At 35.5% G+C, this 24,837-nt stretch overlaps 1 protein-coding gene across 8 annotated transcripts in view; it reads left to right on the plus strand.

The window, feature by feature from the left end:
* DZIP3 (DAZ interacting zinc finger protein 3) overlaps positions 1-24,837 on the plus strand; it is a 95,271-nt gene that overhangs the window by 14,151 nt on the left and 56,283 nt on the right. For 7 of the 8 annotated variants that reach the window (XM_032406489.1, XM_032406490.1, XM_032406491.1 and 4 more), the window contains 8 exons: positions 549-657; positions 1,285-1,382; positions 5,062-5,134; positions 8,033-8,188; positions 13,506-13,622; positions 16,582-16,662; positions 16,984-17,108; positions 19,892-20,006. In XM_032406489.1, the coding sequence (XP_032262380.1) occupies positions 1,351-1,382; positions 5,062-5,134; positions 8,033-8,188; positions 13,506-13,622; positions 16,582-16,662; positions 16,984-17,108; positions 19,892-20,006 (699 nt within the window). In that variant the 5' untranslated portion in view covers positions 549-657; positions 1,285-1,350. The remainder of the gene's footprint in view (positions 1-548; positions 658-1,284; positions 1,383-5,061; positions 5,135-8,032; positions 8,189-13,505; positions 13,623-16,581; positions 16,663-16,983; positions 17,109-19,891; positions 20,007-24,837) is intronic. The other variant, XM_032406494.1, reaches the window with a different exon arrangement.

Raw genomic sequence — 24,837 nt, forward strand, 5'->3', positions numbered from 1 at the left:
TACAATACAGTGATTCAAAAATTCCGTACATCGCCCGGTGCTCATCACCACAAGTGTACTTCTTAATCTCCATCACTTATTTAACCCATCCTCCAACCCCACCCCCCTTCTGGTAACCATCAATTTGTTCTCTGTAACTGAGAGTCTGTTTTTTGGTTTGTCTCTCTTTTTTTTCCTTCACTCATTTGTTTCTTAAATTCCACATATGAGTGAAATCATATGGTATTTGCTTTTCTCTATTTCTCTTAGCATTATATCTCTAGCTCCATCCATGTCATTGCAAATGGCAATATTTCATTCTCTTTTATGGCTGAATAATATTCCATTATATATATGCCACATCTTCTTTATCTGTTCATCTATGGATGGGCACTTGGGCTGCTTCCATAATTTGGCTATTGTATATTGTTGTAGCTATAAAGATCAGGGTGTAAATGTGACTAATTTTAGAAGAGTTGTTCTTGGGATAGTTAAGTAGAGAGCTATATAAATAAAGACATATACTAATGGACACTCTATTCTTTTTGTTTTCATTTGTGTTGCTGCAGGTTTTTTTTTCTTTGAGGAAACATCCACAGCATTCATTGATATTTGAACCAGAGAGTATATATCCCACCTTTCCTATTTTATGAAGATACAGAATCCTATCTGTTGGGGGTAAGTGGCTAAATGTTGCCTTTAGACTAAAAGAAAACAAAACAATTAGTGTTATTGAAGATTGTGTTAAACAGGAACTCATACTCTGTGGAAAATAAATTAGTATGAAGCTTTTGGGAAGCCATTTAGCAATATGCACGGAGACTTAAAATATTGGTGTCTTTTGACTGAGAAATTCTACTTCAGAGAATTTCTTGTAAATGAATAATCATAAATATAGAAAAGCCTTATGGATACTGGAGTTTATCACAAAACTAATTATAATGGAAAAATAGGAAACAATCTAAATGTCCATCTATAAGATGATGGTCAACCAATTGTTGTGTAGCCAGTGAGAATACATAGTAGGAGTATAACATCACATACAAAATGCTTTTGATACAGTGTTCAGTGGTGAAAACTGTAGTTCAGAACATTGTTTATTCAGTATGATTATAAGTTTGTAAAATATGCTTGGACAAATGAAGGTGTAGGCAGTGACTTATCTTTGGATGGTGAAACTATATAATTTTCATTTTCTTTTATAGCTATTTCAAAATTATCTTCAATGATCATGTATATTTTTATAGTGAGGAAAAAGAAAGTAATCCTTCTACCTTCCCACTAAAAATATTACTCTTCTTACAGCTTTAAACATCAGTAGTAAAAGTGCAAGCATTGGAATAAGACTTTCACAAAACAACATTGTGGAGCATGGATTCTCTATCAGAAGAATTTTTTACAAGGTAAGGGATGGGTTGGACAAAAACCAACCACATTTGTTGCATCTTGAAGACACAATATTTGTCCTTTCCACATAACTTTGGGAAGCTAGTGTGATTGAGATGTCCTTATGCTTGGAGATAATTTAGCAACTTTGATTAGTGGGTGAAATGTAATTACAGAAAATTTCTCTTAAGGACCACACTCTGGCTAAAGAGTTAAGAAGTGAAAAATGTGCTACAGCTTGCTACATGTGGGCATTCTCACCAAAGTAGATTAATGTGATCTGTTAATTTATTTTATAAGCATTTACTGTAATGCTTATAATGTAAAGTACCTCCTTGGTACTTAGAGAGTAAAGGCAGACAAAATTTTGGGTACTTAGAATTATAATGTAGTAGGAAGATATATTAAAAGTTATATCTTTAGGCAAAATGCATGCATAATGCCATGGCTCTAGTAGAAAGGAACAATAATGATTGATTGGGGTTGAGTGGGTTTCCACGAGATGACACTCAAACTGAACATTAAAGGGTAAGCATTTTGATGTACGTAGAAATGGAAGGAAACAGCAAGAAAAAGTACTTAAGATAAATGATTGGGAGGATTTCAACTGTCTTCTAAGTTTAGCTTTATTTTGGGCAGAACCAATGACCTTTTAAAAAGAGAAAGGAAATTTTACACTGTATTTTGGAAAGACTACTTATTGATGGTGGGAAGGAAGAGACAACAAAATATAACACTAGTAATAGTTCAGGAAGAAGCTGATGAAGGCTTGCAATGGTAGGAATAGAAAACAGAAGGGTTTTATAGAACTAGAATCAACAGAATTCTATGACTGCTTAAATATGAGGAAAGGGGCAAAAGAGAAAAAGATGACTCAAAGGTTTCTAATGACCAGGAGGAGATATGTATCATTAACTAATATGGGGCTCAAAAATGGAGACAGATTTAATGTGTGCATGAGAAAGAGAGGACAGATGATGAATCAGTTTTGGACATGAGGAAATTGAGGTGTTGGTAATATATCTTAAGTTGTGGAAGTTGTTGAGTAGATGGTTAGAAATTTGTAGTAGTAGTGTCAAAAAGCAAGGCCGGAGGTATAGATTCAGGGGTTATTTGGTTGGGTGCTGTTAGAATTCATGAAAGTTGGGCGGCTGGGTGGCTCAGTTGGTTAAGCGACTGCCTTCGGCTCAGGTCATGATCCTGGAGTCCCGAGATCGAGTCCCGCATCGGGCTCCCTGCTCGGCAGGGAGTCTGCTTCTCCCTCTGACCCTCCTCCCTCTCATGCTCTCTGTCTCTCATTCTCTCTCTCTCAAATAAATAAATAAAATCTTTAAAAAAAAAAAAAAATTCATGAAAGTTGGCTTATTTTTTTATTCATTCATCCAATAAATATTTGAGTGCCTACTTTATGTCCAATATTGGGATAGAGACTTGGAGGTTAAGTAGTGAATAAGAAGGGCCTGATCCCTATCTGAGAGGGTTTGTTTATACATGGGCATAAATGAAATTGACTTAAGTAGAAAATGTAGTAAGAAAAAGAGAGGGATAAAAATGGAACATTAGTGGGGTGCCTGGGTGGCCCAGTCAGTTAAGTGTCTGACTCTTGGTTTCGGCTCATTGGTTGTGGGATCGAGTCCCGTGTCGGGCTCCACACTTGGCGGGGAGTCTGCTTGAGATTCTTTCCTTCTGCCCCCTCCCCTGCCTCTCTCTCTCTCAAATGGATAAATAAACCTTTTAAAAAAAATGGAACATTAGTATATATACTATGTATATTTCAGGATATATCGTTATAGCAGAACTTCAGGTCCTAATAGCAGAACAAAGCATATAGGTGGTAAAAGTAGCAAAATAACAAAAGAAAAATACTAGTCTTGTGTCTAGTTCTAGCTTTGCTACTTTCTAGGTGTATAACTTAAAAACAAGTTATATAACCTCTCTGGACATCAATTATCTTAATGTATAAAGTGACTGCCATAGATGACTGTGGATGTACCTACTATTCTAATATACCAGGAGCATGGTTTGATACTGTTAATCTACCTAGTTTGTATTAAATATTATTAAAATAATAAATGAATGTGATGAATGACAGGAAGAGGTATAGCCAGTGGTAGAAACTGAGAAGTGGAGGGCTAGGAGGAGAACCAGCAGCAGCAAAGATTGCAGAGGTTTTCAAGGAAGGTTGGAAGGTATGATGGGCAATGTTAAATGATGCAGGAAGACCAGGTAGAATGAAGAACTAAGACAAAGCTGTTGAAATAACAAATAGTAGGATTTCATTAGTAACCTTTAATAGAGCAATTTTAATGTTGGGGAGGGAATGAGGATTAGTTAAGTTCACATATCAAAATTTGTTAGAGAAACTGGTGAATATAGCAGCCCACGTTCCACACTTGAATAAGAAGCTCTAAAGTAGGGTTTGGACATCTGGATGGTTCAGAAGCTTCACAGGTGATTTTAATATGCATCTGGGACTGAGAACTGTTGGGTCGAGGAGTGAATGATCATGAAATAGAGTGAGCAAGAAGGGTATACATTTGGGAGCTTTTTGTACTCTTCCACAAACGCTGGAGAGGCTTCAGAACACTGCTGTGGTATTTTTCGTTCCTTGAAAACACAAGAAAGTTCCTTGTGTTCCTTTTTGGAATGGGGCTTAGAAGTGGATGAAAAGACAGTTAAGAGGGTTTTTTTTGCCATGACATTTTAAAGAGCACTGAGAACCATCTTGTGAAATATTGTTTGTGTGTATAAATCACCTTTTGTTGAAACTTTCACTATGTGGATAATACTATACTATTTATCTGTCCCAGTTTCCCCTGACAAAATCAGTAGGCACATAGTGGATGATAAATGATTATCTAGGAAATGAATACATAAATGTGAAGTAAGATAGGATAATTTTTATAAAGCACAATGCTGAGTAAATCCATTGATATAAGTTTCTCACCTCAGTTTTATCTCTGCTATTGTATAGAATTAAGATCATATAAATCCTATATGATCCTATGTTATGGTTCTTATATTATGGGCCCTATATCATGGTTCTGTATGTAGGCAAAAGCAATTTTATAAATAATTTTTTTAGTTCTGTATGTAACACTGCATATGTTCACATTTCAAACCAATGTCAGAAGCAAAACTTGTCAAGTTATTCCTTTTTACAAAAATAGTTAATTTTTAAATATGATATTCTGTCTCAATTTAAAAAAATCATTTTGGAAAACTGGATAACTGTAAGGCCAGGAACCTGAAACAAAAAAAAATAAATAAAAGGATCTGCATAAGATAGATCCTTTCCAAGCCTTTATTATCTTCATAAACGCATGCACATGCACACACACAAAACATCAGCCTTTTTAAGACCCTTTTTTCTTTATATTTTCTTTAAGACCCTTTTTTCTTTACATTGCTATAAAGTTAATTTTTTCCCATGATTTTGGTATATCGTGTGTCTGTTCAAGAAAAGTTTTTTATATCAGCTGTTCTGTTTACCACCAGCCAGTAAGGGCAGAGCATACCTTTTACCCTTTGAGTCCCTAAAGGTATGATACCTACCACTATTATCGGTCTTGATTTGAAACACATTGTTTACACTTTTGAACTTTCAGACAAATTCACTTGTTAGATTCTTTACTACTACAGTTTGTGTTCTTTGTAAGGAGATACCCTGAATACACCTTTCTTTTTCATTTAAAGTAGGGATCCAACTGTGGAGGAGCAGACTAAGGAAGAAATCAAGAATAAGGTAGAAAAATCTACTGACCAACTGGTAAGAGAAGAGTTAATTTTCATTAATTGTTAATTAATTAGTAATGAGTAATTATATATGCAATGTAATTCTAAATCTAGTCAGTTTATTTATCTGTTAAGAATTTGGAGGTGACTCTCCTTCATAGTAAAATTGTGGTCATAATTAAATCTCTCTGATAATTGATAATTCTGTTATTATAAGCACGAATTCTCACTTTAAGTTAAAACTAGTAGGTGATTGAATTGACTTGCCCAGAAACATCACAATAATCAATTTTAAGAAATCCCTTACTTGTCTTTTAAAAACAAAATCCAAACAAAATGAAAACTATGCACATACCAAGAAAACACACACACAGAATTTTATTTAGTAAATTTCAGAGTTGTTTTGAAATTCTCTTTCCTGTTTTTATCATCTTTACTGTTAGAAATTCCAGTTCAAAATGAAAGATAATAAAGTATGCATTAATATAAGGTTTATATTGCCAATGACAGTATATTTTATGGTAGCTTAAAAAATATGTATATATACACACATATATGAATATCACATGTGCTTATATTTAATGAAGGATGGATGAAGAGCTATTTGGATTTTTTTAGTGCAGTTTTAACCTTACACATAGTTTTATGTGATTATTGATGTTCACCGTTAATAAATTTTATAAAGGTTATCTAGTAACAAGAAAATATATAAACATAAAATAGTCGTATTCACCTGCATGAGGTTATCACTGTAAAAAATGTTGCAGAGAAAATACAATATATGCAGATGTACATAGGGATGTACACTTGAGCCAGGGAGGATTAGATCCAGAAAATACATTTCTAAATATAGAATTGGAAATACGGAAGTCAAAGGAGGTGAAAACTTTGACCTGAATTTGGTTTAGAGGCTAAATTAATTTTGCGAAATGGATTGAGCATCAGATATTTTGATAACTGGCTTAAAAAAATTGTACTTAGACAATTTATGACCACTAACTTAAAAAATTGTATTTATAATAAGATGAAAATATTTAATAAGCATGAAGTTTATGGTATATCCTACTAAAAATTTTTATTCATGCCATAATCTTGCTTGTGTATCAGTTTGGTAATTAACATTAGATGATTTTGTGGTGACTTTTGACTGCAGAACTGACTGTTAGTTTGAAATGTATGCACTACTGACAATGGTCATTCTTTTGAAGGGTTTGTCTAGTTACATTGTGGAAGCTTTTTAGTTTTTTATAAACTTCCTGAAAAATTTCAAACCTACAGCAAAGTTCAAGAATAATAAAATGAATACTTATATACCCTTTGCTGAGATTTAGCAAACTATTAACACTTTCCTACATTTTGGATATAATTTTCATATAATGAAATATAATAAAATGTAAAGTTATTTGTTGGGTATTGATGGGGATGGAGGAATCTTAATTTAAGACTCAAACCCAGAAGGGGAGAGTAGGCAGATAGTCCTACCTTGGACTTTATTGATTCCTAGTCACTTTCCTGGGTAATTGCGGTCCGTTAGACCTGACTAATGGTCAAAGAGTCACCCCCTCCCTGCCCCCAGGGCATTTTCAGTGACTCAAGCTTTACATGGCCTCCATAATAAAAAACTGTCTTTTCTGATTTTCAGAGGTCAGCATCAACATATTCATATTCCCAAAGTTTAAACAGGGTATAGGAACTGTGGTATCTTGTTAAGGTTTGAAGGAAGTCCATCATCCATGTGTTCCAGGTGCTTCTCCATTGCCCACCCATTCCTCACAACTAATGTTAATAGACAATCCAGCAGGACTTGACTATATAGCTCTTGATTAGCCATTAATGATGGCTTATTAAGTCCGTAAGAATGAGTTCCTGTAGACCCAAGATTAGTATGACTTAGCTCTGACTGAATTAAGAGTCATTCTGTTTTACTACTTTGTTTATAATTTAAACTATTATAGTTCTATTTATTTTCAGTATGCTGTGTGTTTAGTAACTAAAGCATCAGTCACGTATGTAAAAAGTACTCTTAGATCTAGCTTTCATATTATTATGTAGACTAATCTATGTAATATTTTAAACTTAGCATTTTTTATGCCTTAAGTGGATCAATGCATTCTGTGTATTTCTCAAGGGCAACCATTTTTTGAGGCCTAATTCACATTTAAGCCTTAAATTGTAGATATTTCCCTATTTAATATCTTAAATATATAAATATATAATAATATATTAAATATTTAGATATTTACCTATTAAAAATGGTGTAATTATCCCTATTTTAGAATATTTAATTTATAACTTCCAAATGAATTTATGATGGCCTTCTGTATATTAAAGCTTCCTGAGTTTTGGTCTTAAATTTCCTGCTATGTTTTAAGTTCCTTGAAAGCAGAGAGAACGTCTTATTCTTTTTTTTAATTAAAAAAATTTTTTTTAAGATTTTATTTATTCATTTGAGTGAGAGAGACAGAGAACACATAAGCGGGGGGGAGAGGCAGAGGGAGAGGGAGAAGCAGACTCCCCGCTGAGCCAGCCAGGAGCCTAATGTGGGGCTCGATCCCAGGACCTGGATATCATGACCTGAGCCGAAGGCAAACACCTAACCATCTGAGCCACCCAGGCACCCGATAATGTCTTTTTCTTACTTGGATTTTCTATTGCTCTGTCACAGTTATCTACATATAGTATATAAAGGCACTTTTTTTTTTTTTTTTTTAAAGTAGGCTCCACACCCAGCATGAAACCCAATGTGGGACTTTAAACTCCTGACCTTGAGATCAAGACCTGAGCTGAGATCAAGAGTTGGACACTTAACCGACTGACTCACCCAGGGGCCCCACTCTTTGTTCTTTTTTTTTTAATATTTTGGCTGGTCTTAATATTAGAGTAATGAGAATATGTATAATTGTGTAAATTTTTAATAAATATTATCTTCTAGGGTAAACAAGAAAAGGACACACCTACTGATCTTGTCCCTGTTAACTTACTATTGGAAGTGAAGAAATTATTGAATGCAATTAATACTCTACCAAAAGGTGTGGTCCCTCACGTTAAGAAGTTCTTACAAGAAAATTTTTCCTTCCAAATTATGCAGGTAAGATTATAATTTGTTCTTTGGGGTGGAAGTACAGCTCTTTGTATATGACTGTCCAGAGAAAACATACTATGTTCCTTTACTCTCACACTACTACTACACTGACGATACTTCTGACACTAGATGTGTGGATTTATTCCCACATCAACCAGTTGTCCTACACTAACTGGGTATCCAGCAAGTCCATTCAATTCTGATACTGTCTACCTAGAGTTAGTATCAGATCCCAGAAGTTAAGGGCTCAGTCCCACAAATCTGCTCTGACTTCAGACACACAGTCAGTTGTCCCTGATACTTGTGACCAGCTGGCTATGGATTGAGGTTCTCATGACCCCTTCTTGGGTTCAGTAATTTGCTAGTATAGCTCACAGAGCTCCAGGAAACACTTACTTAATATTTACCAATTTATTACATAATAAAGGCTATGATAAGGATTTAAAAAACAGCCAAATGAAGAGATACATAGGGCAAGGTCTGGAAGGGTCTCAAGTATAGAAGCATCTGTCTCTGTGGAGTTGGGGTGTGCCACTCCCCTGGCATTTGGATGTGTTCACTAAGTTGGAAGTTCTCTGAACCCCATACTTGAAGGATTTTTATGGAGGCTTCATCATATAAGCATGATCAATAATTAATTAAATGCCCAGCCCCTCCCCCTCTAGGAATGGAGGATAGTGCTAAAAGCTCCAAGCTTCTAATCATGGCTTGGTGTTTCTGGTGACCAGCCCCTATCCAGGGGCCTACTGAGAGTCACCTCATTAGAACAAAAGATACTCCTATCACCCAAGAAATTCCAGGGGTTTTAGGAACTCTGTGTCAGGAACCAGGATCAAAGACAAAATATTACCAGGAACTAGGAACAAATATCCATGTATATATTTCTTATTATTTCACAGTGACTCTTTCCCTCTTTTCCTCCCTCCCTCCCTCCCTTCCCACAGCAGTGCAGCTAAAGTCTTGAAATCTCCATCTTACTTTTTGTGAAGGGCTCTGGTGTCAGCTTTGACTGTAGACTTCTATTAAATAGAGTTAGTTGGTGCTAGTCTTTGAAGAATAATGGTGGTAATGTGGGTTAGTAGCTAGTAAGCCACCGTTGAGTATAAGGTCTAGTGTTTATTCTTATTCTATTAATAACCCATAACATGCCACCCTGGGACAGGGGATTGCTTTTGGTTTTTCTAATTTGTAAAATGTTGACAAATTTTTTAAAAATGTAAGATAAAAACAATGTCCAAAGCTTGTTTATTTATGAGTAAAATAAATACTCTAGAGAATATATTGTAGATTTCTATCTTGGAAGTAGTTTTTTTTTATAATAATTTATGAAACTTTCAGCACAAGATGGGTATCAGTTCTTAAATGAATGGAGTTTTTCAAAGTTAAAGAAAATGTTCTACTCATTTCTTTGTAGCCTTTAGTTGGGGGCAAAACACCATAGGTTATGATTAAAAATTCAAACAAATATCCAGAGACTTTACATACAATTATAACCTTAACTGAGATAATTTACCAGTATGAATTCTGGTTTGAAACTGTGGAATAATGCCACTATTTCCCTCCTATCTTTTGGAAATTACCCAGAAACAACAAGAAGAAGAAATAGAAATCAGTAGCCTTTCTATATGCAAACAATAGCCAATTAGAAGGTAAAAATGAAAGAAGAATATTAGCAACCAAAAAAGTAAAATACCTAGGAAAACACGTAAGAAATATACAAGATATAAACTAGTGTTTCTCAAAGTTTTTCCTAGGCCGCCTACATGAGACTATCTGAACTCCATACTAGTCCTAAAGAATCAAAATCTCTGGAGATAGGTCTGGGAGTCTGCATTTTAGCAAGTATCTACACACTGATTTTCTTCACATTAAGTTTAGAAATCAATACTCTATATTGAAACTATAAATGAAGGTTTCTAAAACTCTAATAAAGGTAAGAAAAGAAGACCAAATAGAAAGCAATACACGTAGGAAGATACAGTGTGATAAAGCTGTCAATTTTCCCTAAATTAAAATTTGTAAATATCACATATCAAAAAGTGACAAAAGGGTTTTTGGAGTTGTTATTACTGAAAGCTAATCCTAAAGTTTAGATGGGAAATAAAAGGAAGGCTAGCCAAGAAAATTATAAAAGAGAAGTGTAGGGGAGAAGGGCTGGGAATTTGCCCACTTAGATATTAAAACTTACTATGAAGCTCTCATAACTACAATATTGTATTACTTGCTATTGACTCTATGGACAAGTCTAGAAAATAGAAGAGAAATTCCAGAAGTCGACCCAAATGCATACAGAACTGTTATGTATAAGATGACAACATTGATAATACTAAAGGGGAATTGGACAAATTAAGAATCACAGGAGATTTTAACATGATCTCTTAATAAGTGATACAACATGAACACAAAATTAGTGGAACCATAGCAAACTTGATCTAATTCACATACACACACATATAAACACAAAACACTCCACCCATTCTGCAGTGGCAGAATATATATACTTTTTAAGTGCACACAGAACATTTACAAAAATTTACCATGTGCTAGTCACAAAGCAAGTCTCATCAAATTTCAAAGAATCATAACATGTAGAGCGTGTTCTCTAACCACTAGAAATCAATACAGAAAGATAAACTTAAAAAATCACTGTTCTTAAGATGTACCTCTAGGTATACCCATGGGTAAGAAAAGAAATGGCAGTGGAAATTAGATAAATTTTTGAACTGAATAAAAAATATATATCAAAGCTTGTGTTATAAGTAAAATATGTGCTTCAAAAAATATTTATAGCTTGAAATGCAAATATTAGAAAAAGAAGCAAATTTGAGTATCAATCATCTAAACATGAAGTTCAGGAGATTAATGGAAGAACAGCAAATTAAAAACAAAGTCAAAAGAAGGAAGTAGTAAAGATATCTGTCTATTGAAATAGAATAAGAAAATAAAATAGAGAAAGTCAATAAAGCCAAAACTTGTTTTATAAAATTGATAAATTCCTGGTAAGAATCTTAAAAAGGCAAAGATAACCCAAATCATGAATGAACATGAAAACATCAAAACTAATTCCATAGTCATCTAAAGGATAATAGAGAATTCTGCTACTTGCAGTGGCTGCCGGAGTTGGCAGCCTTCCTTAACTGGACAAAGCCTTTGTTTAGTAATGTGCTTTTCTAGCAGATCACTTAATTCGACTGGGTATTGAGGTGATTCTAAGCTTCTGTTTTGTGAGGAAGGGTCTATTTATGCTTTACCTTTTGTAGTAGATACTATCAGTGCCCTGCACATAACCCTTGGCCCCTTGGCCTCTTATTTCAGTATGCTCTGGACAGTTTCCAGTTTTCAATGTCTATTTCTCTATGCCTTAAGGCTATTTTTCCCCCTGGAACTACAGAAGACCTGTACTTCTCATGGCAGTTCGGAAGTCCCAAGGAATTAATACTCCTGCGTCACCTCATCACCACTCAGTCAATAAGCCTTGGGAGTTGTTCTGCAAATATCCCAGTTTTCTCTCCCTTGGAGTTGAATAATACTGAGGCTTGTGTTTTTTGCTGTTTTACTGAGTTTCTCTGTTGTGTATCCAGCCACCCATTGTGGATAACTAAATAACACACCCTGTGGGGCACCTGGATGACTCAGTCAGTTAAGTGTCTGACTCTGGATTTCGACTCAGGTCATGATCTCAGGGTTGTGAAATCGAGCCGTGTATCAGGCTCCATGATGGGCATGGAGCCTGCTTAAGATTCTCTCTCTTCCTCTCACCCTGACCCCCACTTCCCTCTCTTAAAAAAAAAAAAAATAATAACATACCTATCAATTTAAAGCCTGTTTTCCCTTCCCTGTATCACATCTCTATTCCCCTACCATTGTTCTCTGCACCTCCCAAATAAACTACTTGCATTCGAGCTGGAACCAAAACTGACACTCTTACTCTAAGGGTATATTTCTTCAAGGTTCCAACAAAAGGATGAAGTGTTTTCCAGGGTCCCTCATCCTTGATAGGTAATGCATTCTGTTTTTTCCCCCAGCTTTGTAAGTTGGCTAAAAACTGCCTAGCATCCCAGCTTCTCAGCCACAACTGAAAATGGCAATTGCCTTAAGGAGAAAAGTGGCTACAAAAGTCAATCTCATGTCTCTAGGCTTACCTTCTCTCTGAATGTTGGCCCCAGAGATTTTCAATGCCTTGGTAGCTTTCTGTTGCTTTCAAAAAACAGTTTTTATATCTTCTCCAGCTTTTTTAGTTCTAAAGGAGGTCAAACTTCAGTGTTAGGTTTTATATGCTTACTCAAATTCAAGAGTTACTGTTGAGTAACTGGTTGGGTAAATGAGTCTGGAATTCAAGTGATAGTTCTGAGCTGGAAATACAAACTTGGAAACTGTCCAAGTAGACATTATTTAAAAACATTATTTAAAAACATGACAGTGGATTACTTTAGGGAATGTATGTGTTGATGGAGAAGAGGTTCATTAATTGAGTGCTGGGGAGACAAAGTATCTAGCTATCTAGGAGAAAAACGAAGTATTATATATAAGAAACCATGTTAAGAAAGTGTAGGTTAAACTTTGCACACAGATAATACATTGTTAAACACATAATGGAATTTAAGTGAAGCACTTGTAGGTACAAGGCACTGAGAAATGGACACAAAGATAAGACATAGTCCTCCTTTTCATTTCATCCATATAAAAAAGTATGGTGTATAATAAATGCTATATTAGTTTTGTTCCAATCAGATTGCAGCTTAAGATGCCTTGCCCTGGTGTTGGAATTAAGTCAGTATTCTTACAGGTCAGGGCTGGAAGGAAAATTTTAGCCATGCTTAGAGAACAGAAAGTATGAGAATAAACTGGGATTACCACTTTCCTCTAAAGTAGGAGTGGATGTGGCCAACTCTTGGCAGGCATAGGAATGCTGTTTAAGTGTTTTGAGGAAATAGTTACAAAGATTTGTCAGACTACTCAAAAACAAACAAATGAGAGAACAGTTGTATCTGGGTGGTGTAGATTTTTATTTTTATTTATTTGATTATTTATTTTAGAGAGAGAGAAAGTGGGGAGGGGGAAAGGGAGAGAGAGAGAAGCAGACTCCCCGCTGAGCGAGGAGCCCAATTTGGGGCTTAATCCCACAACCCCTGAGATCATGACTTGAGCCGAAATCAAAAGTTGGATGCTCAACCAGCTGAGCCACACAGGTGCCCCGATAGTGTGGAGTTTTAAAAAATCATTTCCAGATTTTCTAAGACTAGCGTGTATTACTTGTATAATAAAAATGTATGTAGATATTTGCTTTAAGTTAAAGAAATTTTTGACCAAATTATTTCCACAGAGAGAAGTTGCAGCTAACAGCCAGAATGGGGAGGAAATTGTTCCTGTTCTGACTTTACGTTTCTTGATAACACAACTGGAAGCAGCGCTTAGGAACATTCAGGCCACTAATTATACTGTAAGTGTTTGAAAGTTTGAAATAGTGGACTTGGACAACATTTTCCAATGAGAGGGTAGCCAGTGCAATCCTTGTTTTAAGGTGTAGACCAATTTGTATTTTCCTTTTACCTCTGGAAAAAAGGTATGCATAAATTGATTTCCTTCCTGTGTCTTGTACTTTATGACTGCATCTCTGTAATGAGCCGAATCTAGTCCCCTTCCCTACCATAAAATTGTTCATCTTAAATGAAGAGAAACTTGAACTAGTAAACACGGGCTTTCCCATTTGAAACGGAGAGTTATAAACTTCAGAAATTACTCCTTCCTTTCCTCCTAGTTATTAATCAACTCCTGATATTTCTATATTTGTAAAAATTGGAACTTCTGTTATCTGTTAATGAGTACTCATGTGAGATAAAATTGACAAGATATGCTTAATATGTGCAGTATCAAATGATACTTTAGAAATAAATATAGAAAATCTAAGGAAAAGTGAAACTGGCATCAAAAATCAGAACCAATAGTATAGGACAGTAAAAGGAAAAAATCAGTTCTTTGAATGCTTTGGATTCGTAAAGTAAACTAAGTTTCGCACACATGTAGAAGATGGATTAGAGTTATCTTCAAGAAAGGACTATCTAGGTACCAACTAAGGTAGCCAAAGACACCAAATCCCTAAGATGTACAAGGAAGTGGAGAAATCATCTTTGTTTAGTACTCTCAGGATGAGGGTTCTAAGCGGTGATATATACCACCCTAAAGGAGTTCTACATGGAGTCAAAAGAGGTAACAAAAGGGAGTTTGCATTAACAAGTATTCCCAAAAACTTCTGGGATGCTAAAGATCTGCTCTTTCTCCCACTAACCAGGTTGCCAAGCAGTAAAATAAATGAATATAAAATCAGCATTAACAGATGCTGATTGTTTAGCCTGCTGTATTTAGGCATTACTTCAAAGATGAGTCTTACATAAGGAAATGGAGGAGATCCCTCTCTTGGTAGCATTGTTGAGCAGAATTGGAATTGTCATGATCAGAGCAGCCTACTGCTGTATCTCCCTGTTCCTCAAGACTGCTGAGGATAGGTGGGGCAACTTCATTGTAGGAGGTGGCGTGAGGGCAGGGGACAGTTGCCAATAATATCTCTCTATCCATTTAGTTCCAATACTTGGAATAATCCCTGCTATTGCGGGGGGGGGAAGGTGGGAAGGAAAGGGCAGAGCATACTGGTTAGAAATGTACTGCCTACATCTCTGAATTCCTGAGTTCTTTACCTTGTACTTGTAATTGTAGCATTACCACAATTCCACATTTTATCCTCAAAGTGTTCTTTTTAGGGTTGTATGAGCCAAAGGCTCAGTCATATTATTTATGAAGCCAGTTTTTTTTTTAAGTTACAAAATAATAGTTTACACTTCTTTAATGTTTGCTATATGACAGACACTTTTTGTAAGGATTAGCTCATTTACGCTTTGAAAGCACCCCCCCTCATTATTCCCATTTTATAGATTTGAAACTGAAGCATAGAGGTTAAACAACTTGCTTAATTCATCAGGTAGTAAGTAGTGGAGTCAGGATACAAACCCATGTAGTCTTCGCTTAAGTGTCTATTCTGTGAACTGCATTTTACCATCTCTGCAAAGATGGGAATTTTAAGATGGAAACCAGTTAGATGTTACATGGGTTCATTGAGAGCAAACACACATGTCTATTTCCACTGAGATCAATTTGAAGCCAAACTTCTAACTCTAGCCAGTTACCTCATAAATGTGTACTGTTGGCCATGAGAACTCAGCTAGGTAAGAGAATACAGTTAGATCAGTAAAGAAGAAAACTTATATCCTGTAGATGCTTATCATCCCTGTGTACTTGAAAAAAAATCTTGTTTATAGTATGGGACAGTCTCATTGTAAAAAGTTAATGTGACAAAAGATACGGTTATGATTTTCAGTTAGAGAGCTTATGAACAAAATGTATAATAATTTTCTTCATGGACAATTTTTAAACTTTTTGAGGTAATTTTAGATGCACAGAAGTTGCAAAAATATAGCTTTGGAATACAAAAGTGCAGAGAGGTCTTGGCATACCCTTCACTCAGTTTTCCTCAGTAGTTACAGGTTACATAACAATTTATGTTATCAAAACTAGGAAGTTGGCATTCGTACAGTGGGTGTTGGGTCTGGAGTCTCCAAGACCCACCCCCATATTCAGAAGGACTCAGGGTACTCAGAATATAGTTGTACTCATTACTACTTCTGTATGGAGATCTTAGCCATTTGTAGCCTGTGGGGGTGGGAGGGGGAAGGAGACAATAAATCCTGATGGCTTCCATTTTCTTTAATCAAACTCTAATGTTTTATTTCGAGATTATCAACTATCCTTTTTCTTCAGGGTCAAATTGTCAAATACATCTAAAATGTATTTGCTGTTGTTCTTACTAGATGATTGACAATATAATGATAATTTTTACTATTTTTAATAATTACTAAGTAGGCTTAAGATATTTATTTTTTTATTCAATTAATTAACATAGTGTATTATTAGTTTCAGAAGTAGAGGTCAGTGATTAATCAGTTGCATATAACACCCAGTGCTCATTACATCAAGTGCCCTCCTTAATGCCCATCACCTAGTTACCCCATCCCCCCACCCACCTCCGCTCCAACAACCTTCAGTTTGTTTCCTATAGTTAAGAGTCTCTTATGGTTTGTCTCCCTCTCTGATTTTGTCTTTTCTTTTTCCCTCCCTTCCCCTATGATTCTCTTCTTGTTTCTTAAATTCCACATATGAGTGAAATCATATGACTATTATCTTTCTCTGATTGACTTATTTCGCTTAGTGTAATACCCTCTAGTTCCATCCATGTTGTTGCAAATGGTAAGATTTCATTTTTTTTTTTGATAGGCCTAGGATATTTAATTAAGCTTGGTATACTGAAAAGTAGCTTAGTCTAAATAACCAAATATTTTTTTTTCTTTTAGGCACATCAGATTAATATTGGTTATTATTTGACATTACTGTTTTTGTATGGAGTAGCACTTACTGAAAGAGGAAAGAAAGAGGTATGTAGCATGTGTTACTTGTCCCTTGTAAATCTTCTTACACTCACTGACTTCATTTTGACAAAAGGTTGATTTTAGAAATTCTCTAAATGTTCATTTTGAAACGTTGGCTAAAGATCAAAGTTCTTTTGTAAATAAGTATTTGAATCACTGAGTACAGTATCTGTGTGATCACAGGTGCTAGGGTTAGAGATGTGAATAATGACTACATGACTGTATCAATATGAAAGCTGCTCCGACTTCTCCAGTTTGGAAGATAATTATTGTAAAAGAAAACAAATGCTTTTTATATGAGCCAAACCTAGTTTTATGTTACTACAGGATTACACAGAAGCAGAGAATAAATTTCTAGTGATGAAGATGGTGATCCAAGAGAATGAAATTTGTGAGAACTTTATGTCTTTAGTTTATTTTGGACGTGGTTTGCTTCGTTGTGCTCAGAAGAGGTAAGGATTTTAATAAACGGGCAGATCTTGCCTTTCAACTTTTAGCATTGTGAAATGGGATAAAGTTTTTATAGTATACCAGATATCATGACATTTGTGCTCTACTGGTTCTTCTTCACCTGTTCCTATCGGTAATAATTTATTTCATGTATTTGAGAATATTTAAATATCAAACTTAACAGGTCATGGCAATAAAAGGCAGTGTAGCAAAGACATGAGGAACATAGGCTTTGGAGTCTGACAGACCTGGGTTTAAATACATTTTCTGCCATGTACCCAATCTATGACCCTGAGAAATGTAATGTTACTCAGCCTTATTTTTTCTTACCTGTAAAATGGAACTAATAATAGTGCCTACCTTATAAGGATGTTGCAGATGATTAAATAAGCGCTCAGAACACAAAAATGCTAGGTTTAATAAATAAATGATGGTTATAGTTATTAATACTGTCACCAGTGGGAATAGATGTTTAAGGTATAAATGAGCTTCTAAAGCATTGAAAGGGTCCAGGTGCTGGGTTTGGGAAATATTGGGGATTACACATTTAGTGAAATTGTGCAGACTATCTATTTATTTCCTATATGGAGATCCTTAGCTTTTGTAGCATAATTTATTGATTTTATTTGCTAAGAATGTAGTATATTCTAGAGACTGTGTGTGCTAAGTGTTGGGGATATGATAGTTTGCAAAATAGACAGTTCCTGTCTTCATGTAACTGATAGTATAGTGAAGTTTATAGACCTTAATCAAATAATCAGTTATACAAATAATTATGAAATATGATAAACAGCTATGAAAGAAAATGCAATAAATAATTAAATAGTCTTCACTGGACACCCAATCCAGTTCTGGGAATCAGAAGTCTTCCTGAGGAAATCATGTGTGGCTGAGACTTTTGAAAGATGAATTTGGCAGCTGTGCCAATCCTTATGCAAGATTACTGCTGGGCCCAACCATGGGATTCCTAAAAGAGTCACCTCTGTGGGAGTTACCTGATTCTCTTGTAAGGTTTATCTTCTATCCTCTGGCATGCTTGTTTTTTACTTGTTTTACCCAGAAGACTTCCTGCTTCCCATTTACTAGCATGATGTCATCAATATAGTGGGCCAGTGTGATGTTTTGCAGAATTTCAGGATGGTCAGAATCTCTTTAGTCTATATCGTAAAGAGAATTCACATAGCTGTGAGACAAGACAAAGAATGTATACTGCTGTCCTTCCCTCAGATGTGTGAACTACTCTTTAGTCTCTTTACCGTTGGGCATTGGAGAGAATCTGTTTTCCATATCACTGATACCAGAAAGCCCAGTCACATGATAGCATCATTTACTTTCATCCCTGGCCTACAGAGAACAGTTACCACTGAGCTGCTCAAAGACACTGGTGCCTTTCTCACCGTGTATTTCTTAACTGCTTTAATGGATGGAGTGTCTTCTGGGCCTTTCCAGGGAGCCTTGTCTAGTGGTGGCTTCTTTGGTCTTGTGTAGGAAGTCCATTCTAACATCCTTATCTCCCTGAGCTTTCTTCAATACCCTGCCAAAAAATTTCCAGCATCTCCACCTCAATTACTGTAAGCCATTGTTGGATCCAAGCTTGACGTAGCCTCAGCAGCATGTTGGCTCAGGTGGCTCAGGTGTCCTTGCTAGGAAAGTAAATCTTGAACTATGGAGGAGTCATCCCATATCAACATACACTTCCCTATGCAGCTGTGTCTGTGTGTTGGTTTGGCACTCTTAAGATCCACTCCCACATGTGTTTCTGCCAGTATATACTTGTCAAGTTCTGCAATTCTTGTGGTGAATCAGCTTTTCCTTTAGGAGCAGGGACTCTATTTTCCCACTTGGGCTCTGCTTATACCCGATCCTAGAGTTATTGGTCTGTGAGCAATGAGAAGAGATAGGAGAGGATCTTGAGAAGGAAGGGCATCATCTTTTGATATATGCACCTTAGATGATATTTTGGCTTGGTCAGTAAAGGGATTCTGTACTCCTCCAGCAAAAAAAAAGGGGTTCTTGTCAGCCAGAGGGTTCAGGACAATTTAGAGGTTTCATTTAAATGTCCCCATTTCAGATCTCAGGGTCTACTTGTTCCCTATCAAAGCCCTGATTCTAGCATAACAGTCCTGCTGAGGCAGTGCTTTTAGTCTCTGCTGTTGTTCTACCCTTGTGATTAAATACTGGGCCTCATTTTCAGCACAGTCTGCCCTTACAAGGTTAGTCTTGATAAAGGTTTTTTAAAATGTTACCATAGAGACCTTTTAGCTTTCACAGAGTGTCCTGAATTGGTAATAGTCCTGTCAAGGAGGTGCATTTGGTCTCTTTTGCAGTTTGTTTCACCTTGTGATTAAATCTGGCCTGATTTTTCAGTACAGATTATCTTTATGACTGTAGGAGATGAGAGCCTTTTTAAATGCTGCCATAGAGTCCTCTGTCTTTCACAGTGTGCCCTGAGTCAACAGTTGGCTGACCTGTGCCTGTCATTCTCTTTCTTCAAGGCTTCCAAGACAGTAGACAAAAGCCAACCAACTCTACAATCCCTTTAATTACCATGGCCCCCATACTGTTCAAGCTTGAGCTACTACATAATCTATTGCCTCCCCTTCCACCTGTATTTCATCCCAATCTACCACAGGTGAGAGTCCTAGCATTTGTATTTCTATAGCATGCCAGAGGTTATCACCACCCTACTTACCACAAAAAAAAAAAGGGGTTGCTTATTGTCTTACTGTTAAACTATCTAGTTAGAGTCCCATTCAAACTAACCTTATTTTAAAATGCCTTGCAGATATAATGGAGGACTGCTAGAATTTCATAAAAGCTTACAAGAAATAGGAGATACAAATGATCATTGGTTTGACATAGATCCTACAGAAGATGAAGATTTACCTACAACTTTTAAAGTAAGAAATTGTTTAAGAACATTTCATCTGTGACTAATCAGAATCATTTTTGATGAAGTGTGGTCTATTCTAACTTTGTCATATTCTATAGCAAGCACATTCTTTTGTTGGAAATTAGCTTTTTATATAAGAAACAATATTGATTCCATTACCTAGTACAGAATGTAAGATTCAGCACGGAGAGAAGTGAGGTGGCTGGGTTAGCAAATAACAAGATTTGTTAGTATTTACAAACAAGAAGATTAAAAGCTATACTAGTCCAGAGAAATGAGGTGGCTGGGTTAGCAAATAACAAGATTTATTAGTATTTACAAACAAGAAGATTAAAAGCTATACTAGTCCAGTACTTCACATGGCTAGAGCTAAATGTAATAGTTAATCCTTTTTACTAATTGTATTTACCATTATTTTGTTGTTGATTTAAATTTTAAAAGTACTAAGATAACTTGAAAAACTTATTTCAGAAAACTTGAAAGATATAAAAGTGCTCAAAGATAAAATCATCCATATTTCTTCAAATGGAGAAACTATTAGTATTTTCATTTATGTCTTTCCAGACACACATGTATAAACACTTGTACCTTTTATTTTTAGTAAATTGGAATGATGTTATACACATTGATGTGTAGTTTGGAAATACATACTGTGAATTTCCCAGTAGTTAGATTATTGTACAGTATGGTTTTTTTTCATGGTCCATCATGTAACTGTGCTTTAATTTGTGTAACCAGTTTCCTGCTATTGAACATTTAGTTTATCCTAAACATTCCAGTTTTTCACTATTATGTAAAGTGATCTTTGTGCATTTCCCACATAATTCCAATAGGACAAATTTCTAAAGGTGGAATTGTGAATCAAGTCTCTACACATTTGTAAAGTTGTTGATATATATCTTCATATTTCTTTTCAAGGTTTGTACCAGTTTGTGTTCTTTTTTTTCTTTTTTTTTAGAGGGAGAAAGAGGGCACACATGCGTGTGCACGTGCGACCTGGGGGAGGGGCAAAGGGAGAGGGAGAGAATCTCAAGCAGACTTTGCACTGAGCAAGGAGCCCCACATGGGGCTCGGGGCTTGATCTCATGACCCTGAGATCATGACCAGACCCGAAATCAAGAGTCAGATGCTTAACCGACTGAGCCAACCAGGCACCCCACCAGTTTGTGTTCTTAAGATGAAGTATGGGAGTTTCCATTTCCTCACACCTTCTTGGTATTCTTAATTTTGCAGTAATTTTTATCCATCTTTTAAGCCATATTAAAGTAACTTTTTAATTAGTTTAGTATGAAAATAGCTAAAGTAGGTTTCTCTTAGTGTTTGAATGATCTCTTTCCAGACTTTTACTTTAAACTTTTCTAGATCCTTATATATTGGCTGAGTTGAAAGCCAAATCCATTCCTCAAAGCGGATGTTTTGAAAAAATACAAAATTCAATTTTCTTGGAAGCTATAGCAACTCAAATTGTATAAACCTAAAAATATAGCTTCAAAATATATGGGACAAAAACTGGTAACACTAGAAGGAGAGATAGAAAACTCTTCAATCACAGAGTACTATTTTAACATAGCTCTCTCAGTAATCAGTAGAATAAGCAAACACTTTTTGGCATTTGTCAGGAAAATCACATGACTTTAAACCTAGACTTAATAATGATTTTATATATTATTTTTAACATTAAACTTTTGTGCTTGCCTAAAGCAGTCCCTACTTGGTCTTAGTTTTCTCTTTTTCCTCTTCCTTTTAAAATATTTTTCTTTATTATCCAAACATTTTTAGTGAATTTTTGTTTCCAGCAAAATAATACATGTATACAGTTTGTTAAATAATATTAAAAGACTTAACATTAACAATCTGTGGTCCATCATCTCTGATTGTAGTTCCTAACTAGAGACACCTTCTTCCAGCTCTCTAGGCATATTTCTTTGATACATCTGTATCTTTTGAAAAGATGTGTACTGCTTTTTATAATATTTCTCCATTTTAGATATTATCTTTTGACTTCCCACTGTGGCAGATGAGGAGGGTTTATTAGCTCTCTTATACATCCCCTTTACACATACACTTCTCTTTCCCCATCCTACCAATAGTTGTACATTTTTATTAAATTTGCTTTAGGGTTTTCTTTTATTCCTTGGATTATCCTTCACTTCTACGTAGAATCCTCTGTTTCTTAGATCTCAAGTTTTTCTATTTTTAGGTTTACTCCTTGTTCTGGTGTTACAACTCATTCAGCAGCTTCTTAGAAAAGGGTATGACTGGGAGGTAAATTTTTTGAGACCTTTCAAGTCTTCAAAATAATTTATTTTTTGCACACTTTATTTATGTCTTGCCTGGGCATAGAATTGTAGGTTGTAAATTATTTTCCTTCATGTTTTCAGAGTGTTTCTGTTATCTCCTTTCTTCCAGTATTACTTTTGAGAAATCTAATGTTCTGATTCTCAATCTTTTGCTTATAACCTGTTTTATTTTTTTTTTCTTTCTGGGAGTTTTTAGGATATTCCGTGTTCCCTAGTGTTCTGAGCTGTTTTGAAAATGTTCTGGGACATTCAAAAAATTTATCAGATGATTTTTTCATTATATTTATGAAATGTTTGTTATTCAGATACTTGATATCTTTGACTAAATCTATGATTTTCTTGTTTTTTCCCCTATGTATTACATTTTATCTTTTTGTTTTATTTTCTAGGAGATTTTTCTCAACTGTAACTTTCTGCGTAGGCCTGATAATCAACCAGTGCACACTAGTGCTATCATATTAGTTGTTATAATGTTAAGATATTTATGTAGTTTCAAAAATAGTTGCTGCCATGGGTTTCTTGGGCACCCAGCCACCATTCCAGCTGCTTTGGACTTTCCACCAGCCCTCCCTCCCTGTACTTCTTTAAAATACAATAAAGGTTTAATGTCTGGTAGGGCAGAGTGCTTCAGTGACCCTGTTGTAGCTGTAAGCCAGCATGTTCTTAATCTGTTATGATTGGTGCCTGGCACCCCACCAAAAGTTTTGCTTCCCAGACATTGTGATTAGTTTTTTTAAGGCATTTAGAGGGCTGGCCTGTACCCCTTTATCCTAGGTGAGTTCTACCAAAGGCCTACCCTGCCCCATTTGCTCCTATCTTCATATATCCCCTTAGATAAACTCATCCTGTGGGGGGATATAGCAGGGTAGTGTCCTTTCATATGGTTATTTTTAACATTACCCTTGTTTCTATCCTTTTATTGAATTTTTAATTTTAATGATTATTTCAGCTGTTATCTACCAAGAGTTTCTGTTGTTACGAATGTTCCTTTTTTTTTTTTTTTAAATGACAGTCTGTTTTTGTTTCATGAATGCATAATATATCAGAGGTAAATGTCAGCCAGATCCTGGAAGGCCTTATATAAGCCAAGTATGGGGTTCAGACCCTTTCTTGAAGTTAATATGAAACCCCTGAAGACTTTTAAACACTGGAATGATATAATCAAATTATAATAAAATGAGAAATAGAGAACAGATACACACTCATATACCTGTCTATACCTATCTATATGTATAGATGCACATATGCATGTGTGCCTCTCTGGGAGGTGATATTTAAGTGGGAACCAGAAGGTTGAGAATAGAACTAGCTCTGTAAAGACTGGGGGAAGAGTATTCTAGGTAAATGGAAAAGAGTGTGGGAAAGACCTTAGGCCTTGACACACAAGTTTGAAGAACTGAAAAAATAAAACCATATGAATTTTATAATGAGCAAGGCTAGAGATGAATTCAAAGAGATGGCTAGATATACTGAATTTAGATTCTGCAGGTTCTGCAGAACCTTGCAGTCCGTCCATGGTAAGGGTTAAGACTTTATTTTAGGTACAGTGGGAAGCCATTGAAGGGTCTTAAGCAAGGAACCAACATTTTTTGCTTCTGTATAGAGAATACCTTGGAGCAGAGTAGGTGGGGAAGGTGGGCACCAGTTAGACAGCTATTACAGCTAATAATCTAGGTAAAACAGAGTGTTAACAATGGAGATAGAAATGGAAGAATTTGCAGTGTATTTTGGGAAAAGACGCAACAATTACTTGATGATGTATTGCGTGCAAAGGGTGATGGAATCCCTTATGCCATAGATGACTTTAAGATTTCTGGCTTGAAGCTGAATAGATAGTGGTAGATGAGATTGGTGTAAGTCCCATGGACCTGCTAAGTTTACTGCTTTCTCCTTAACATCCGTAACATCCCTTAACTTCCATAACAACCTGGCTTATAACAGGCACTCAGTAAATATGTTGAATGAATGAATGCAAAAAACTAGAGGCAAGAGATAAGGAGTAAAGAACAAGGAACAAAAGAATTAAAGGAAAAAAAAAAACTAATAAAGTAGTTACAAATTGTAGTTAGTGTTCTAAAGAAGACAAGGGGCAGGGCAGAGAAAATGGAGAACACAGATAAATATACTCATATAGCTGCATATAGGCTTATGTATATATGTGGCATATATTTGGTGGGATGTCAGTAGTCAATATTGAACTATTAAGTTTGAGATCTGTGAAACTGCAGTAGTTATATACATTCTGTGAGCCTATTTCTTTTTTCTGCATTTCCACTTGGCTATTGGCTATGCTGACAGAATATACTACCTTCATATGACAGGTCCTTAAATGCCTTTCTCTCTTATCTTGATATTTAAAACATTTTAGTTGACTTGGTCAAAACATCTTTATTCTTCAGTATCAGCCATCAATTTAAAATTCTGAATGCCATCAAAGGAATGTTATGAATGGTGACTAGATTTATCAAACAGTCTGTAGGAGCTTATTTGTCATGTTGTATATTCTCAGTATATTAGAAATACTATTTGAAATCTTGT

This window comes from Phoca vitulina, unplaced genomic scaffold (genome assembly GCF_004348235.1).
Source record: "Phoca vitulina isolate PV1807 unplaced genomic scaffold, GSC_HSeal_1.0 scaffold8, whole genome shotgun sequence".
Lineage (NCBI taxonomy): Eukaryota > Metazoa > Chordata > Mammalia > Carnivora > Phocidae > Phoca > Phoca vitulina.